Raw genomic sequence first — 13,978 nt, 5'->3', positions numbered from 1 at the left:
GGCCTTCCTCCTCCTGCCACCCACTCATGCTTGCCTGCCTTGAGCTAAGGCTTCCTAATTTCTGTACTTTTATAGAACAGCGGAGAAACCAAGGAGAATTAAGAACCTTGCTTCCAGCTGCCCCAGACTCCCATTATCCCTCAGGTCCACCTGATGTTTGGAAAGGGGGCAATAATCTACAGATCTGAAGTTTCTCTGATACTGGTATTTGCAGTATCAAAAAATATAACCAATATACTTCAGTTATACTGTACTCACATACAGGGAATCCATAGTCTAACAGTCCGATCCTGAGAAGCAGATGCCATGAGGTGTCCATCTGGTGAAAACTGTACACTGGTCACAGCTTCCACATGACCCACAAATCTGAAAGCTCTGGACTGTGGCCTCAAATTCCATATCATAAGAAACCTATCCAAAGAAGATGAGGCTGGCAAGAAATAATTTGAAAGCTATTTTCTGTTAAAAGCAAACAACTAGATCACTTGAAATAATAAGAACTCCGATAACCGCTCAAATTTAAAATACACATGTATTATAGCTACATACTTAACTGGTGACAGTACCTTAAATTCCACCATCATTAACAATCTGTTAATTTTTAATATGGAAGTCAAATGACACAAAATGCCTACAAAAACAATGACTGCTGATTTTGTCAATGCCACTTAATTTATTATCTATTTAATGTTTTGAGAGACAGGTTTGGTCTAGTGGCCCTAGTACCAAGTCTGGGAGCCAGGAACTCCTAAACAGAAATGTTGACACTAACATTGGTTCACTGTGACTTCAGACAAGTCACTATAAATTTTCTCATCTGTAAAATAAGGACATTATTTCTGAGGTGTATTGAACAAATTAGTTTGCAAAGCACTTTGAAAATGAAAATACTGTAAATATTCCAATAATTATAACACAGGTTTCGCAATGCTGAACAAAATTTAAAACATCTGGAAACAGGGTAACAAATACTGCCATTTCTACGTGCAGCTATTTAAAGTCACAGTGGTGACATGAGCCAAATTTTCACAGATGGGTGCCTAAAGTTCCGTCTCTACCGTGGGATTTTCAAAAAGCACTATGTGTTGGCCTAACTCCACAGAGGTAGGCCTGTGCTAAAGATCTACTTGAAAATTCCACTCCTAATATCAGTTTTAGTCTCCTAAACTGGAACATAGGTGTCTAAAAAAGGAATTAGGTATCTAAGTTTGAACATTCTTTGAGTCAGTGTGAATTTAATGAGAAACTGAAGGTGTTGGTTCAATAACAGCAAGCACTGGAACATATTTGTGTGCCTTTGCAGTCAGAACAGCTGATCACATAGTGTACATAATTCTGTATAATGATGTGTTTAACTTTTTAAGCACAATGTTTTTCAGTCTTTACCTAGAAGTTTCTGAGCAGCTGAATGAAAATGACCAGTCTGGTAAAGTTCTATGTCAGTGCTTCGAAAAGATGAAGGCAGGGAAGGCCTGGGAATGACTGGGGTGTAGCAGGTGGGGGATGGCATGATCAGAAAGGAAAAAAAGAAAAAGAAAGGAGAGAAGAAACAAATAATTCCTTCCTCACTGAAAGTGGGAAGAGAGGGGATGGGAGAATAGGATCTCCCTTGCAATTGCAGAAGATGTGAAGAAGTTAATACTTCTCTGCCCGACCTGCACCAGCGAGGGCAGTAATTTGGGAGGCAAGAGATGAGGAAGAGAGGTCTAAATTTAAAGAGACATATACAGCACAAGGCAAGACTAGTACATAAAATGATGAGCCCGTCAGTAGAGTCTACACAGTCCTCTCCATGGATCTAATCCCCGCTTTTCCCAGAAGCCAAGGGGAAGGATAGTCTCTGAGGCAAGGTGTTATCCCTGGACCCCCTACTTTGGAGGGTGTATGTTTTGTAGGTATGTGATAATTTTTTCTAACTTTGAGAGTTGGTTATTTCATAGTAGGCTCTTTCTAATAATATTTTGTGTTTTTTTCTTTTTTCGCTTTAGGAGAGAGAATTTGAGTTCACCACCTTTAAAATACAGGGCAGATTATTTATTAGGCCACTACTTCCTAAAATAAATATAATCCACAAACCACCAGCAACCCATGGAGCACAAGCTGGCATATCACATAGCACTGGCTCACTTTCTTGCTTCAGACATTAACATATTTTAAAATTACATTCTAACTCCTTCCTTTTACTGCTTTACTCATTTTTTTAAAAATAACCACAAATAAGCATCTGTCTATATCAAGCTGGGGGAAATAAAAAAAAAGAAGACAAAGAGACAGACATGAGCACAATTACAAGAAAGGTAATTCAGAGCCGAAGCTCTCAGTCCATCCTTAACTAAGGCCCCAATCATGGAAAGAGAACTGAGTCCCATTAATTTCAATGGGATCCTGAGACAGCATAAATATTTCTGCTTCCAGGAATTGAACTAACAGTGTGTAATCTTATGTAGAAGGTATACCACAATCTTAAACCTCTGCAATATCTTAGCCACAATAATATAAATTAAGATATTTTAGGATTTCTTTCCTTATTTGTCTTTTGTGAACACAGCATGGTAGGAAAGAATTATTATAAATACATCTATGGTTAATGTTGCTAACAGCAACAGCTTATTTCTTCAACAGTGGAGCTGAAACCATATTAGCAGCAATTGTATTTAAATTATTCTTTATATGTAACAAAATGCACTTTAAATTAATTTCTTCTGTTTCTTCATTCCAGTTTAAGATGGTTCTCTGAGTTATCCAAGCAAAGTATTTCACAGAATTTTTTTATAAAATTATTGTTTCCCTTTTTGCACCATGTTTTCTTTTTCCTCAATAAGATATTATAAATGCATTAAGTTCTACAAAATTCAAATAAAATGTTAAAATACCTATTTAAACATGGCTCTTCCCAGGGAGGGGCTAAATATGATGTCCCAAGCCATTGTAGATGAAGCCTAATTATTACAAAACATATTACTGGATGCATCAACACTGGAAAATGTACTGTGGTATAATGACAGGTTTCAGAGTAACAGCCGTGTTAGTCTGATTTCGCAAAAAGAAAAGGAGTACAAGTGGCACTTTAGAGACTAACAAATTTATTTGAGCATGTTGGGAACACTGGGGCATGGCCACTAGGTAACTCGAGGGGATGGAAGACCACAAGTGTCGATGAAGCCCCCTCGCACTAGGCCCCGGTGTCCTTGGCCCCCCCTCCTGCCTGGAGGCACTCGCAGCAGCTCTGCGTGCTAGGCCCAAGTGTCCTTGCCCCCCCCCCCCCCCCCGCCTGGAGGCACACACAGCAGTTATGCTGAGAATCTGCAACAGTATGTTGCAGAGTCAGACTGCCTGAAACTAAGCAAGGCCAAACAGGGGAGATATGGAAGAACAATGCTGAATAAAGCAGCTTTATGTATAGTTTAACAAATGATACAGAGAATCAGGGACTAACTAGCTGGGAACTGGATTGGCTGGCTATATGGATACTTGGAGCAGCTTGCTATTGGATAAGTATGCTGGGGAAAAGGATGTATAAAAGCCTGTGTAACTTCCTGCTCTGTTGTGCAGGATTTGAGATTTTATTCTCCCTGTACCTTTTTGCAGCTGCAAATAAACTTTTCTGCTTCTCTACCCCGTTGTGATTATTGGGTGTAGCACACCGGGTAACGAACCACTCAAGCTGTTGTTCAGCCTCTCGGCACTGGGTGCCGGCAACAAGCATAAGCTTTCATGAGCATTCGATGAAGTGAGCTGTAGCTCACAAAAGCTTATGCTCAAATAAATTTGTTAGTCTCTAAGGTGCCACAAGTAATCCTTTTCTTTTTGTGGTATAATGCCGTCTGGTCTTTATATAGGCATGATACATTGCCATGTTACAGCCTTTAAACACAGTAAGTTGGTCCATAGACTACTTTTGTAAAAACAGTTTATTACATGAGCAGGTCTGGTGTATGCACTGCCCACAGGAGATATGTGAACACCTTTCATGTTTGAACATGGTTCTAATTAAGTACCCGCCTACACTACAACAATAACGATGTTTTAAGAGGGCAAAAACTTGACTGTGCACAAACCTCATGTCAGAACATTGTTGATTCTTGTCTATGTACAAAAAACAATATTACAACCACAGTTTTACTTAAGTATCTAATGATACAGGCAATAGTAATAGAAATTAAGAATAGATTTTTCCTTACATATTTTGCTTTTCTGCATATGAATCAAAGACTTGCACATCCAACAATGGAATGATAGTTATGCAAACACCAGGTTTATACATTTCTGGGCTGCAATTATTAGTAAAATGGCCTTCAATCAAGGATATTTCCTTGGCAGTAAATAAAGACATCTGGACGTACTTCTAGAAGTATATAGGCTCCTCTCCCACCCCTCAATACTGCCAAATTCAGAATAAAAATAATTGGCCATATTGATCATGTGTCTACCAAAGACAGTAAGGTTCCATCGAGAGTGGAACTTCTACTGTACTCCAACCCAGTCCCCCCGAACACCACAGCAGCGCTGATATTGTTAACAAGATTTAGTAGGACTGAACTGTACACAGCTTTGACCTTTTGTAGAACTGTTAGACAGTTAAAACACACGATTTGGTCCCATCTACTTAATGCTCAACTATATCATGAGGCTACCTTGCTGTAACCAGGTCACCCAGTAAAATAGGAATTACAGTGTAGATAGACTTAAATATTTAAATCAAATGGGAACATTAACACAACTATGCCTCTATCAAATATTCTCTCATCATTAGTTACAATGGCAAATACATATACAACAGTAATTCTAAAGAGTTTCTATTTGATGAAAAATTCATTTCTGCCAAAGGGATGGAGAGGCTGCTTAAATTCAGAATCTTGGTTGGCTTTTAAGCAAAAGAGGTTTATTATTATTAACCTTTATAAAATGCCAAAATACTATGGATGGAGTTCATTCTAAATGTAGTGGGCACTAATATAAGTGGCAAAGATCAAAAACAAAACAAAAGCCAGAAAACTAACCAACATTCATTTGTCATTTTTATTACTGTTTTTCAAAAACAACAACAAAAAGCTTACATTTAATCAATGTTAAATTTACATAGTTCCTTTTATCATTTAAAATCAGTAGTTTAAAATCCACATACAGTAATTTTATTGTCCCCAAAATTCTCATAAAACTGATAGAATTAAAAATAGATATATTTATACCTTTGTTTCAGAGAGTTTCAGATTTTCCAGAAATCCGTACACAGAATTAAAAGATTACAGTAGCAATGCTTCAATTATGGTTGAGATTGCCATTTCCAAGTTCCTATTATCAGATCTTTATAATATTATAAAAATTGCTTCTATTGGGCAGAAGTGTTACATTCTTAGTCTTATTTTTCTGTTTAAAAAACCTGAAATATGGGATAAGAAAGTTCTCTTGAATTGTTTGTCAGTTATAAGTGCCTTGAAAAAAGTGTAATATTTAAGAAACTTGTTCATTCTTATTTTCTGCTCAGACAGCCCAACAAGTTATTTTTAAATTTCCAATTCATAAAATAGTCCTCCAAAAGGAACACACTGTTTGCTAGGTTTTTAAAAAATAATAAATGTTAGAATTGAATAAAAATTGCATAGTCTGCATGCACAATACTTCATTTCCCTCAATACAGTAAGTATGCATGGCATACAAGGTAGATGCCTATGCAAGCATGAATTCGTTTGGAAGATTGCATGCTGAAACAAATTTATTTATGGTAAGGCTTTCACAAATGCATATGACCATATAAAGCTTGCTCTTTCAGCATGTCATGGGCTGTAGTCTCTCAAAGTAGCAGGTCTACAGAGGAATGCAGAGGTATTCCTTGGCACTTCAGGTTTGGTGGAATGTGCAAAAGACTGCCTTGCTGATCAATATAATGTGACAATTCCCTTATTCTATATCAATTTATACAAATCAGATTTCAAATTAGTCATGTTAAAATAAATTACAGAGACTTATAATGCCCAGCACCACATAGTGGCAATCATTTTTAGTATGGCCCTGCACTACACCCGTAATCCAGAATCTTCCTCATCTAAAAAGAAAAGGAGTACTTGTGGAGACTAAGGTGACTTAGAGACTAAGGTGCCACAAGTACTCCTTTTCTTTTTGCGAATACAGACTAACATGGCTGCTGCTCTGAAACCTTCCTCATCTAGTCACTCTTCCATCCTAGCAACTCTTGCCCCAGCTTGCTGGTCACTTCTTTCCCTTCCTCCCTCCAATCCTTCACAAATTCTTAGAAATACCTCTGAACACACATCCTTTTCCTTCTTGCCTCATTATTTCAAGAAAGTCCCCAGCCCTTTTATGACCCCACTTTCTCCCTCCAAACAGCCATCTCCTTTCCCTTCTGCCTAGCCCTGGAGTAATGAACCAACACCACCTACTATATCCCACTAGACCTTCCCCAGATTTTTATGTTCACTTTCTGTCATTAATTTGTGGCTCTCTATCTGAAGGTAAGAGCTGTCAGTCCAAGATCAAGATTTGGTATCTGGTGGCTACTGATAGACAGCACAAGATGAATACAGAACGAAAAAAAAACTCTGGATTTGCCAAAGCTTAAGCCAGTGCCTAGAAGAATCATGTAGAGGCCCCAAAACACTTGGTACTGGCATTGTACTTTTTCTAGAATATGCAATCCAATGATCACACACCTAAGAAACTTTATTTGATCATCCTATCTATGGTCACACATTTAAACAAACACCTTAGTGCAATGGTTCTCAACCTGCAGCCTGCAGGTCCAATCAGTACACAGTTGCAGCCCATATGACATCCTCAGGGCCACACAGGCCATATATATATTGAGTGAATGTGGCCCACATAACACATAGAGAGCTGCATATGCATCCCACAACAGTAAATAGGTGGAGAACCACTGCCTTAATGTTGTTATCCACACAGCACCTCTTTACCTCCTAACATACTGGTATATAAAATATTACATATATGAAAAAAAAACCACAAGAAAGAATGCAAAAGATTATGTAAACATAATGGTAGTTTTGAGAATATAAACAAATGTCCAGAAATTGAGTGCTAGCTACTGCTTAGAGCACTCAGAATGTGCATACTAGTTCTGAGAATTCAAAGATGAGAGACAAATGTCAACATGACACCCATCCTTTTCTCTCTCAAACTCAAGATAAATGCACCAGGTTCTTACCCACTATTTTGGGCTCGCCGGCCACACACTCAATAGTCTCCCACCCCTAACCATCCCCTTCCCACCCCCCAAACTCCACCTGGCTAACATTCTCATACTGCTAGCCCATCTTTCTAGTTCCACTACCTCTAGCATTAGGGTGGGCAGGGCAGGTGTTGAAGAATCAAATTGCTTTCAGGAACTAGGGCAAGACTGAAGAGGTGTTCACATGTGGAGGGGGATATGAATTAAGGAATGAAGCCTGGCCAGTCCTAATGTTTCCTGTCTTCCACGTAGTTAGGCAATAGAAACTTTCATTCCTTTAAAAATAATATGACCTCTTCAAAACCCTTAGGAGTTGGCAGATCCCCAATAAAGTAAACACCTGGATGATTATACAACGGACTAAGGATTAAGGTTCTACTTCCAACACCAATGTTAACTCAGCCATGTACTACTGTATTATTTATTCTGTGAATTTATGTCATAATACATATCTGCAATATAGCTAAGTAAACATTGCTGTGAGAACCTTAACTTCTCTAGATTTAAATTCTTAACCTTAATCTAAAGTAACATAGATTTTCTTTCACTTGATGTAAGAACTCTTCAGGTCTAAAACAGGTCATGTTTTTCCTAAAACTAAAATATAAACTGAAATGTGAGCAATAATGAATCAAGACCCTACAAAAATAAAAACCTTAAGTCAGTACAAAGGCACTTTTAAACATTAATTCCCAGTATTTGCCAACCCACTTTCGTACACTTCAGCATAGGAGATTCAGTTCCTAAACTACTACAGGGAAGGCTCTCAGAGGAAATTCATGTATCAAATCATAGCTAGCCACTAATTTACTCTGAAGTTCTTCAGATAATAACTATCATCAATGGCCATTTTATTTCTCAAACTTCCAAATTTGATTTTTATCTGCAGCATTACAAGTCCTCATTTGCACATCAGGCCGACCCTCAGAAGTACGATAAGCACTAAGGCACTTTCCTGAATGAGGATGATAAATAGTCCCATCCTCTTTAAAATGCCATATGATATTTTCTGGGATAGGGGATCTATCTTTTGGGCAGTTCCTCATGCCAATGAAATCCTTTTGTTCAGGGACTTCAGCACACAGTTCAGTCACAGAGTTAAACCTAATTTCTTTACTCGATGTATATTCAAAGAACTGATTGCCTCCTTGACCATGACATCCAAAGAGAGACACGTGAGTCCCAGTAGGATTATGTTCAGGTGAATTGTAGTCTAGACATTCTGATGATATTCCCATACTGTGGATAGCTCCATGCCAGCCTGGACGATCCTCTGGTACATGTAAGTTGGAAAAAATATTTTTCAAATACCAGTCAAAACTCTTACATTTCAAACGCTCTCTTAGTAGTTTTCTTTCAGAAATATCACCATAATTTTCTTTTCTTGCTGGAGGATTTCTATTGTAAAAATGTTCTTTATACTCATCCATCCACACTTCAGCAGCACGTGCTGTGTTCTGAAGGAAATTTGGCCTCGCATATGGAGCCCGCTTTGGAAACACATGGCCTACATGGGAACAAGGATGGATCTCCAATGTGCCGCCACACTGCCACACCCTAAATGATAGTTCTAAATTCTCCCCACCCCAGACATCCATCCCTGTGTCATATGTACCAAGATACTCAAAATATTTCTTACTAACTGCAAATAGCCCACCAGCCATAGTTGGGGATCTAATGGGGTCAGTTTTAGATTTCCATCTTTGACGTTCGTGTTCAGGTACAGAATGCCACTGAAATGTCAATCGCCAGTCAAATCCCCCAATCATGGGCTCCCCCGTCTGCATGTAGAATTCAAATGTATTCCAATCAATGGTATCTATAACAGGACAAACGATCACAGTCTCATTCTCAACAATCCTCTCTAAAAGTGGTTCCAGCCAACCAGAGTTACACTCACAATGACAGTCTAGGAATGTGAGGACATCACCAGTAGCAAAGGTAGCTCCAATTAAGCGTGCACGAACCAGTCCTTCTCGTTTGCTGGTTCTTATCAAACGAACTCTTTTCAGGTTACTAATGTACTTTTCAAGTTCAGCCTTCAGGTATATTTTATCGCTCAAGTCATCCACTAGTATAATCTCTTTTAGAAGTACTGCAGGAGATGTTTCAAGAACGCTGTGAATTGTCCGCAGTAAGGTTGACCAAGCTTCATTATAGAAAGCAATTATAACGGATGTAGTTGGAAGTTTTCTATAGTTGTAAGATTTGGCTTTACATTCATACATTCGATTGTCCTGTATGTGACGATGCAGAGATATTTTGTCACTCAAATAAATATTAATTGCATATTTTTCAATCAGCTCTTCTTCTAGTTTCTTTTCCTCAGGTGTCAACTGTGGACGAGAGGCTTTACCCCATTCTCCTAGCGCAGAAGAATCAGGAGGGGATTTTTCATAAACTGGACGAGCCAAATCCTCTGCTTTTTCTTGTCTGCCAGAAAAGTGCCTCTCCCATCTCCCATTGGTGACGCTGTCTCCGGTGAAGGAGGCATGGAAGGTAGAAACACACAGCTCCACTACGAAGTAAGCAATCATCAAGAGGCCAAGCAACAGGCAGCTTCTGCCCAGCCAAGTCCATCTTCTGGCCAGATGGATCCTCATTGCAAGCGATTAAAACGGGCAGGGAGAGCTGTAAGTTACTGCAGCGCTGCCTCCGTGGGGAGGCAGCAGTTCCGGGCCCAGGCTGCTGGGGAGGGGTCGGCTGGGTTGCGGCAGGTCCTGTTCCCGGATATCGTCCGGAGCGGGGATGCGGAGCAGCAAAAAAACAACGAAGCTGCTTCCCAACCCCGCGCGCCCGCCCGCTCCCCGCCTCCTGTGCGGAGCGCCCCCGCCCCAGCTCTCTCGTGCCTTACTTCCTCCTCTCTGTGCCCGGGACAAACCCCTCCCCCGGGCACTCCCCCTCCGCCCCCTGGTTTGCTCAAAAAGTTGTCGCTTAAAAAAAGAGGCAGGGAGCCCTTGGCCCGTCCGACACAGAGAAACGCCTCTCCCCGCCAACCCTGTGCGCCAGCCCCGCCTCCGCCGGCCCCACCCGCCGGGGACCGGAGCTAGACCCGGAGCCACACGAGCACGCTTCTCCGGAAGCCGCTGAGAAACTTTCCTCAGTCATCCCGGAGAGCAAACACCGCCTCCTGCCCAAGCAACAACCTGTAGGGGCCACCCACCTGTCGCCATCCGCTCGCTCCTCCCCCTCCGTGCGCTCCAGCGGCACTGTACCCTCCCTCCTCCTTGAGTACAGTCCCGTTGCAGGACCTGGGCGTCTGGATCCTACACAAAGCGTTCAGCACAAGCCTGCAACTCTAACGCGCTACAAAGGTAACAAACTCACCAAGTGCCGTGCTGCTCGGGCTGAAGTCAACGCCGGTGACTGCAGCTTTATGGCCTTTAAAGGGACGAATTAAGATAGGATCCTCCTGGAGAAGAAGTTAATAAATTGGTTAGTCTCTAAGGTGCCACAAGTATTCCTCTTCTTTTTGCGGATACAGACTAACAGGGCTGCTACTCTGAAACCTGTAATATCTGAGAACTGAGTTTTGTGTCATCACCTGATTTTTGTTCTGTCAACCCGGAACTCGCCATGTTATGATCACACCGAGATTAATATTGAAAGGCGGTAGCTTCTCTGAGATACAATTGAAAGATTCTGGGAAAGCAGCAGCGCGGTGGCCCAGAATAAAACTTACTTTCATTATTATAATAGTGGGGGAGGAGAGTACTGCAAAGCATCCTAAAAGCTAGAACACTGCTCAAGGTTGCATTACTCGGAGAAGTGCGGTGACAGCCAAGAGAGGCCCAGGCCCAGGTGCTGGTCTCTAGATGTTGACATGGAGAAAAATCCCGAGAAGCCAGGCCCTACAGAATGTCCCTATTATAGCACAGATGTTCCGGAACAACAACCCGCCGCCCCTGTGGAATCTGGCCCTGGATGGCAGTAAAAAACGCCGTGCAACAAACAGGACGGATATAGCAAATCATATGCAAGGCCACCCTCCTGCTCCCCTTTAAGGGACTGTAACTCTCCTCTGACAAATCAAAGTGAACGGGCGTTCTGAATGCGTTTTGGTTTGGTTACCGCAAACGAAAACCCTTTAACAGCTGTTGGACGCCCCCCGCCCTCCCTGTTTCAAGGGCAGAGGTTTTCCCTTGGCAGGGCGAGCTGTGACAAGCTGTCCCCCGTTATCTTTGGGCTCCAGGCTCCCTTCCAGTTGGCCAGTTCGCTCACTGAGGAGCAGGAGCGTCCATCACCGATCTGCCCAGACGCCCATCACCGTGACACCTGAGAGCTGCCCTTAGCGGTAACAGCAGGAGTAGAGGAAAACACGGGGCACTAGCGGGGCTTGTCACCTCCCCTGGGAGCGGCGGGTGGCCGGGTTACGTGCTCTAACGCCGCGGCGCTGGCTCGCACGCCCCAGGGGGCAACTTGAACCCAGAGCTCGGCCCGAGACAAGCAGGTCCCGGTGGAGAAGGGGCAGCGCATGGGGCAGGGCCAGAAGGCGCGGACCCCAGGCGGCTCCGCCGGTTGGTGCCCGGCTGGAGACACGCTCATCAGTTCGGGCCCTGGCGGGCGGCTGCCCGGGGCTCCCTCAGCGCAGTCAGCGGGAGGCCCGCCCCTCCCAGCGCGCACAGCAGAGCTGCCGGGTCCCTCCCTTTCCTCTGCCCCAGAAGCGGCGCTCGGCGGGCAGCGTCTCCCCCAGGCCCGCCCGCTCCCTTCCTTACCAGCACAGACGCCATAGGACAGCGGCCCAGCGCGCCCGCGCCAGGCGCTGCGATCCCCTGCCTTGCAGCGCCAGCGGCCGCCCCACGGCGCAGTCAAAACCCCCGCGCTCCAGACCCGACTAGCCGAGCCCCGAATTCGACCCCAGCAGTAGCCCCCGCCTTGCCGAGGGCCCCATCCACCCCTGTGAGCGCGGCGCCGAGCTTAGAGCCGCATCCATGCGATAGGCACTCGACTCGCCCTTAAAGAAACAGTGAGCCCCACCCCCAGTTGCTTGGTTACCATGAGCGTCCATGTCCTATTCTGCGCAGCCTCCCCCCGTCCTCCCGTCAGGGACCACGCCCCCAGAGAGGCCCGCGCGCAGCTCAGCGCCTGGCCTGCCTCCGCCCCCGCCGGAGCGGGAGCGCCTCTGCCTCAGCAGCACGGGCCTAGCGGGACTGAACTCGCAACGATGCTTGAGCTGCTGACCCGCCGCCCGTGGGGGGGGGTCAGCCCGCAGAGCCAGTTTTGGGGAGCCGCCTTCGTTTCTAACGCCTTAGGAGTCAGGGAGAGTTAGACTCCAATCCCCCTCATGTCAGCCATGCTACATCCGTGTTGTGGGGGGAGGGACTCACTCTCCTGGGGGCTGGGCTGGGGCCTCCTAGCCGGGCTTGGAAGGATGAGAGTTGTATGGTAAATGTGGGCAAATGTCAGTGAATTTAAATTTCACACACAGGGCTCAAAAAAATACATTCATCTGCACCCATCAAAATGTAGGACAGGCAAAGTAAGCAAAATGCTGCTTGAGGACACGAGTTTAACTGAAGGCTAGTCACTGTACTTTTTAAACAGGTGCTATGGACAGTTTGTGTTTGAACGGTTAGAAAGCTCTAACTTTTAAAATCTCACTGTTCATTGTCATTAAATAATTGCCCTCCCCCATAACTTCCCACAACTGTGAACATTTAATTCAAGTAGGTTTTTTTTAAAAAAAAATGCTTAAAATTAAACCTACATTATCTACCAAAATTTTAAAAATTGAGTTCTGCTAAGACTACTTCTACTTGAAGAAGTATGATGCTGAATGAATTCCACAGAGTTAGGGAATGTGATGTGCAGTAGCAGATTTCAGGGACTTCCATGTTGGTTTCCCCTTATACAAGAAATCAGTAATGCAGAATCTAAGTATTTTAAATGGGGTAACTTATTTTAATTTACACCGTATGAAATCAATACGTCAAAGAGTGAGGTGATCAGAAATTACAGTAATAGAGGATTTATATGCCCTCCTCTAAGACCAATTTGCACCACAAAGGCAGTCAAGCAGCACACAAGCAACCCCTTCTTTCACCAATACCCAGAGAGAAACTCTAACCCAAAATTGACTAGTTAGAGACACGGAGATAGATCAAACTTTCTTGCTGCTTGCAACAGCTCCTCCCAAAAAACCATTGCAAAACTAATAGTAGCAGCATTTCTTCAAGACTGAACAGTACTTGTCCAATAAGAGAAACATTAAACCTACAGGTAACAGTGCTAGCTACTGATTCTTGCCATAAAAATATGTATAAAAATGGCTGAAAATGGGCAGAATCCAAAATTTGTTTAGCCATCATTTAATGGGGGTATGGACTGAATCAGATCACAAAAATTCCTTCTCCCTGATGTTGCATTCCTTAAAGCCAGACAGGAAGAAACGGATAAACCCCAAATAAAGCAATCATGAAGGAGACTACTTACTGATCTCAAGGAAAGGAGAAAACACTTATAGAAAAGGTAATGTAACATAGGATAGCTTAGTATTCTTTTGTTCTATACTATTTACTTTTCTGTATTTTCTGTGTCAAATATTATTGCTTTATTTAAGTAATTGGAACTGGTGGCTGTTATTAAGGCGATTCCACAACAGAAGAAATGAATCAACGGTAAAAGGAGGAGTTGTTGCACCTTGAGCATTTGATAATGAATAGACAAAGGGTGAGATGGGGCTTAAAATTGTGCTGCCAGGATATGGGAAGGCTAGGGACAGGAAAAGGGCAAGATTTATGAGGAGCTTGGGTTGCACCGTAGTTTTCTATTGGT

The 13,978-nt window shown here is 43.1% G+C and overlaps 2 protein-coding genes across 9 annotated transcripts in view; both read right to left on the bottom strand.

Annotated features, from left to right (window-relative positions):
- POC1B (POC1 centriolar protein B) overlaps positions 1-12,163 on the bottom strand; it is a 108,207-nt gene extending 96,044 nt beyond the window's left edge. For 2 of the 8 annotated variants that reach the window (XR_012156721.1, XR_012156722.1), the window contains exons 1-3: positions 11,920-12,160; positions 10,532-10,616; positions 259-430 (exon numbers count right to left, since the gene is read on the bottom strand). Coding sequence is in view for 6 of the 8 variants with exons in the window: in XM_073327575.2 (XP_073183676.1) it covers positions 259-430; positions 10,532-10,616; positions 11,920-11,934 (272 nt within the window). In the remaining 2 variants the exon portion in view is untranslated. Of the gene's footprint in view, positions 1-258; positions 453-10,531; positions 10,617-11,919 lie in introns of those variants that run through there. The other 6 variants (XM_073327573.1, XM_073327574.2, XM_073327575.2 and 3 more) reach the window with 5 other exon arrangements.
- Positions 7,468-10,041, bottom strand: GALNT4 (polypeptide N-acetylgalactosaminyltransferase 4). The gene has a single exon (XM_073327572.1). The coding sequence runs from the start codon at positions 9,805-9,807 to the stop codon at positions 8,056-8,058; it is 1,752 nt and encodes a 583-aa protein (XP_073183673.1). The 5' UTR covers positions 9,808-10,041; the 3' UTR covers positions 7,468-8,055.
- Positions 12,164-13,978: the final 1,815 nt, after the last annotated feature.

Source organism: Lepidochelys kempii, chromosome 1 (genome assembly GCF_965140285.1).
Source record: "Lepidochelys kempii isolate rLepKem1 chromosome 1, rLepKem1.hap1, whole genome shotgun sequence".
Lineage (NCBI taxonomy): Eukaryota > Metazoa > Chordata > Testudines > Cheloniidae > Lepidochelys > Lepidochelys kempii.
Note: the sequence above shows the minus strand (reverse complement) of the source record. Positions and strands in the feature narration are given on the sequence as shown.

Coding starts and splice junctions, on each gene's coding strand:
- GALNT4 (XM_073327572.1), bottom strand. CDS start 9,807: ATGAGGATCCATCTGGCCAGAAGATGGACTTGGCTGGGCAGAAGCTGC.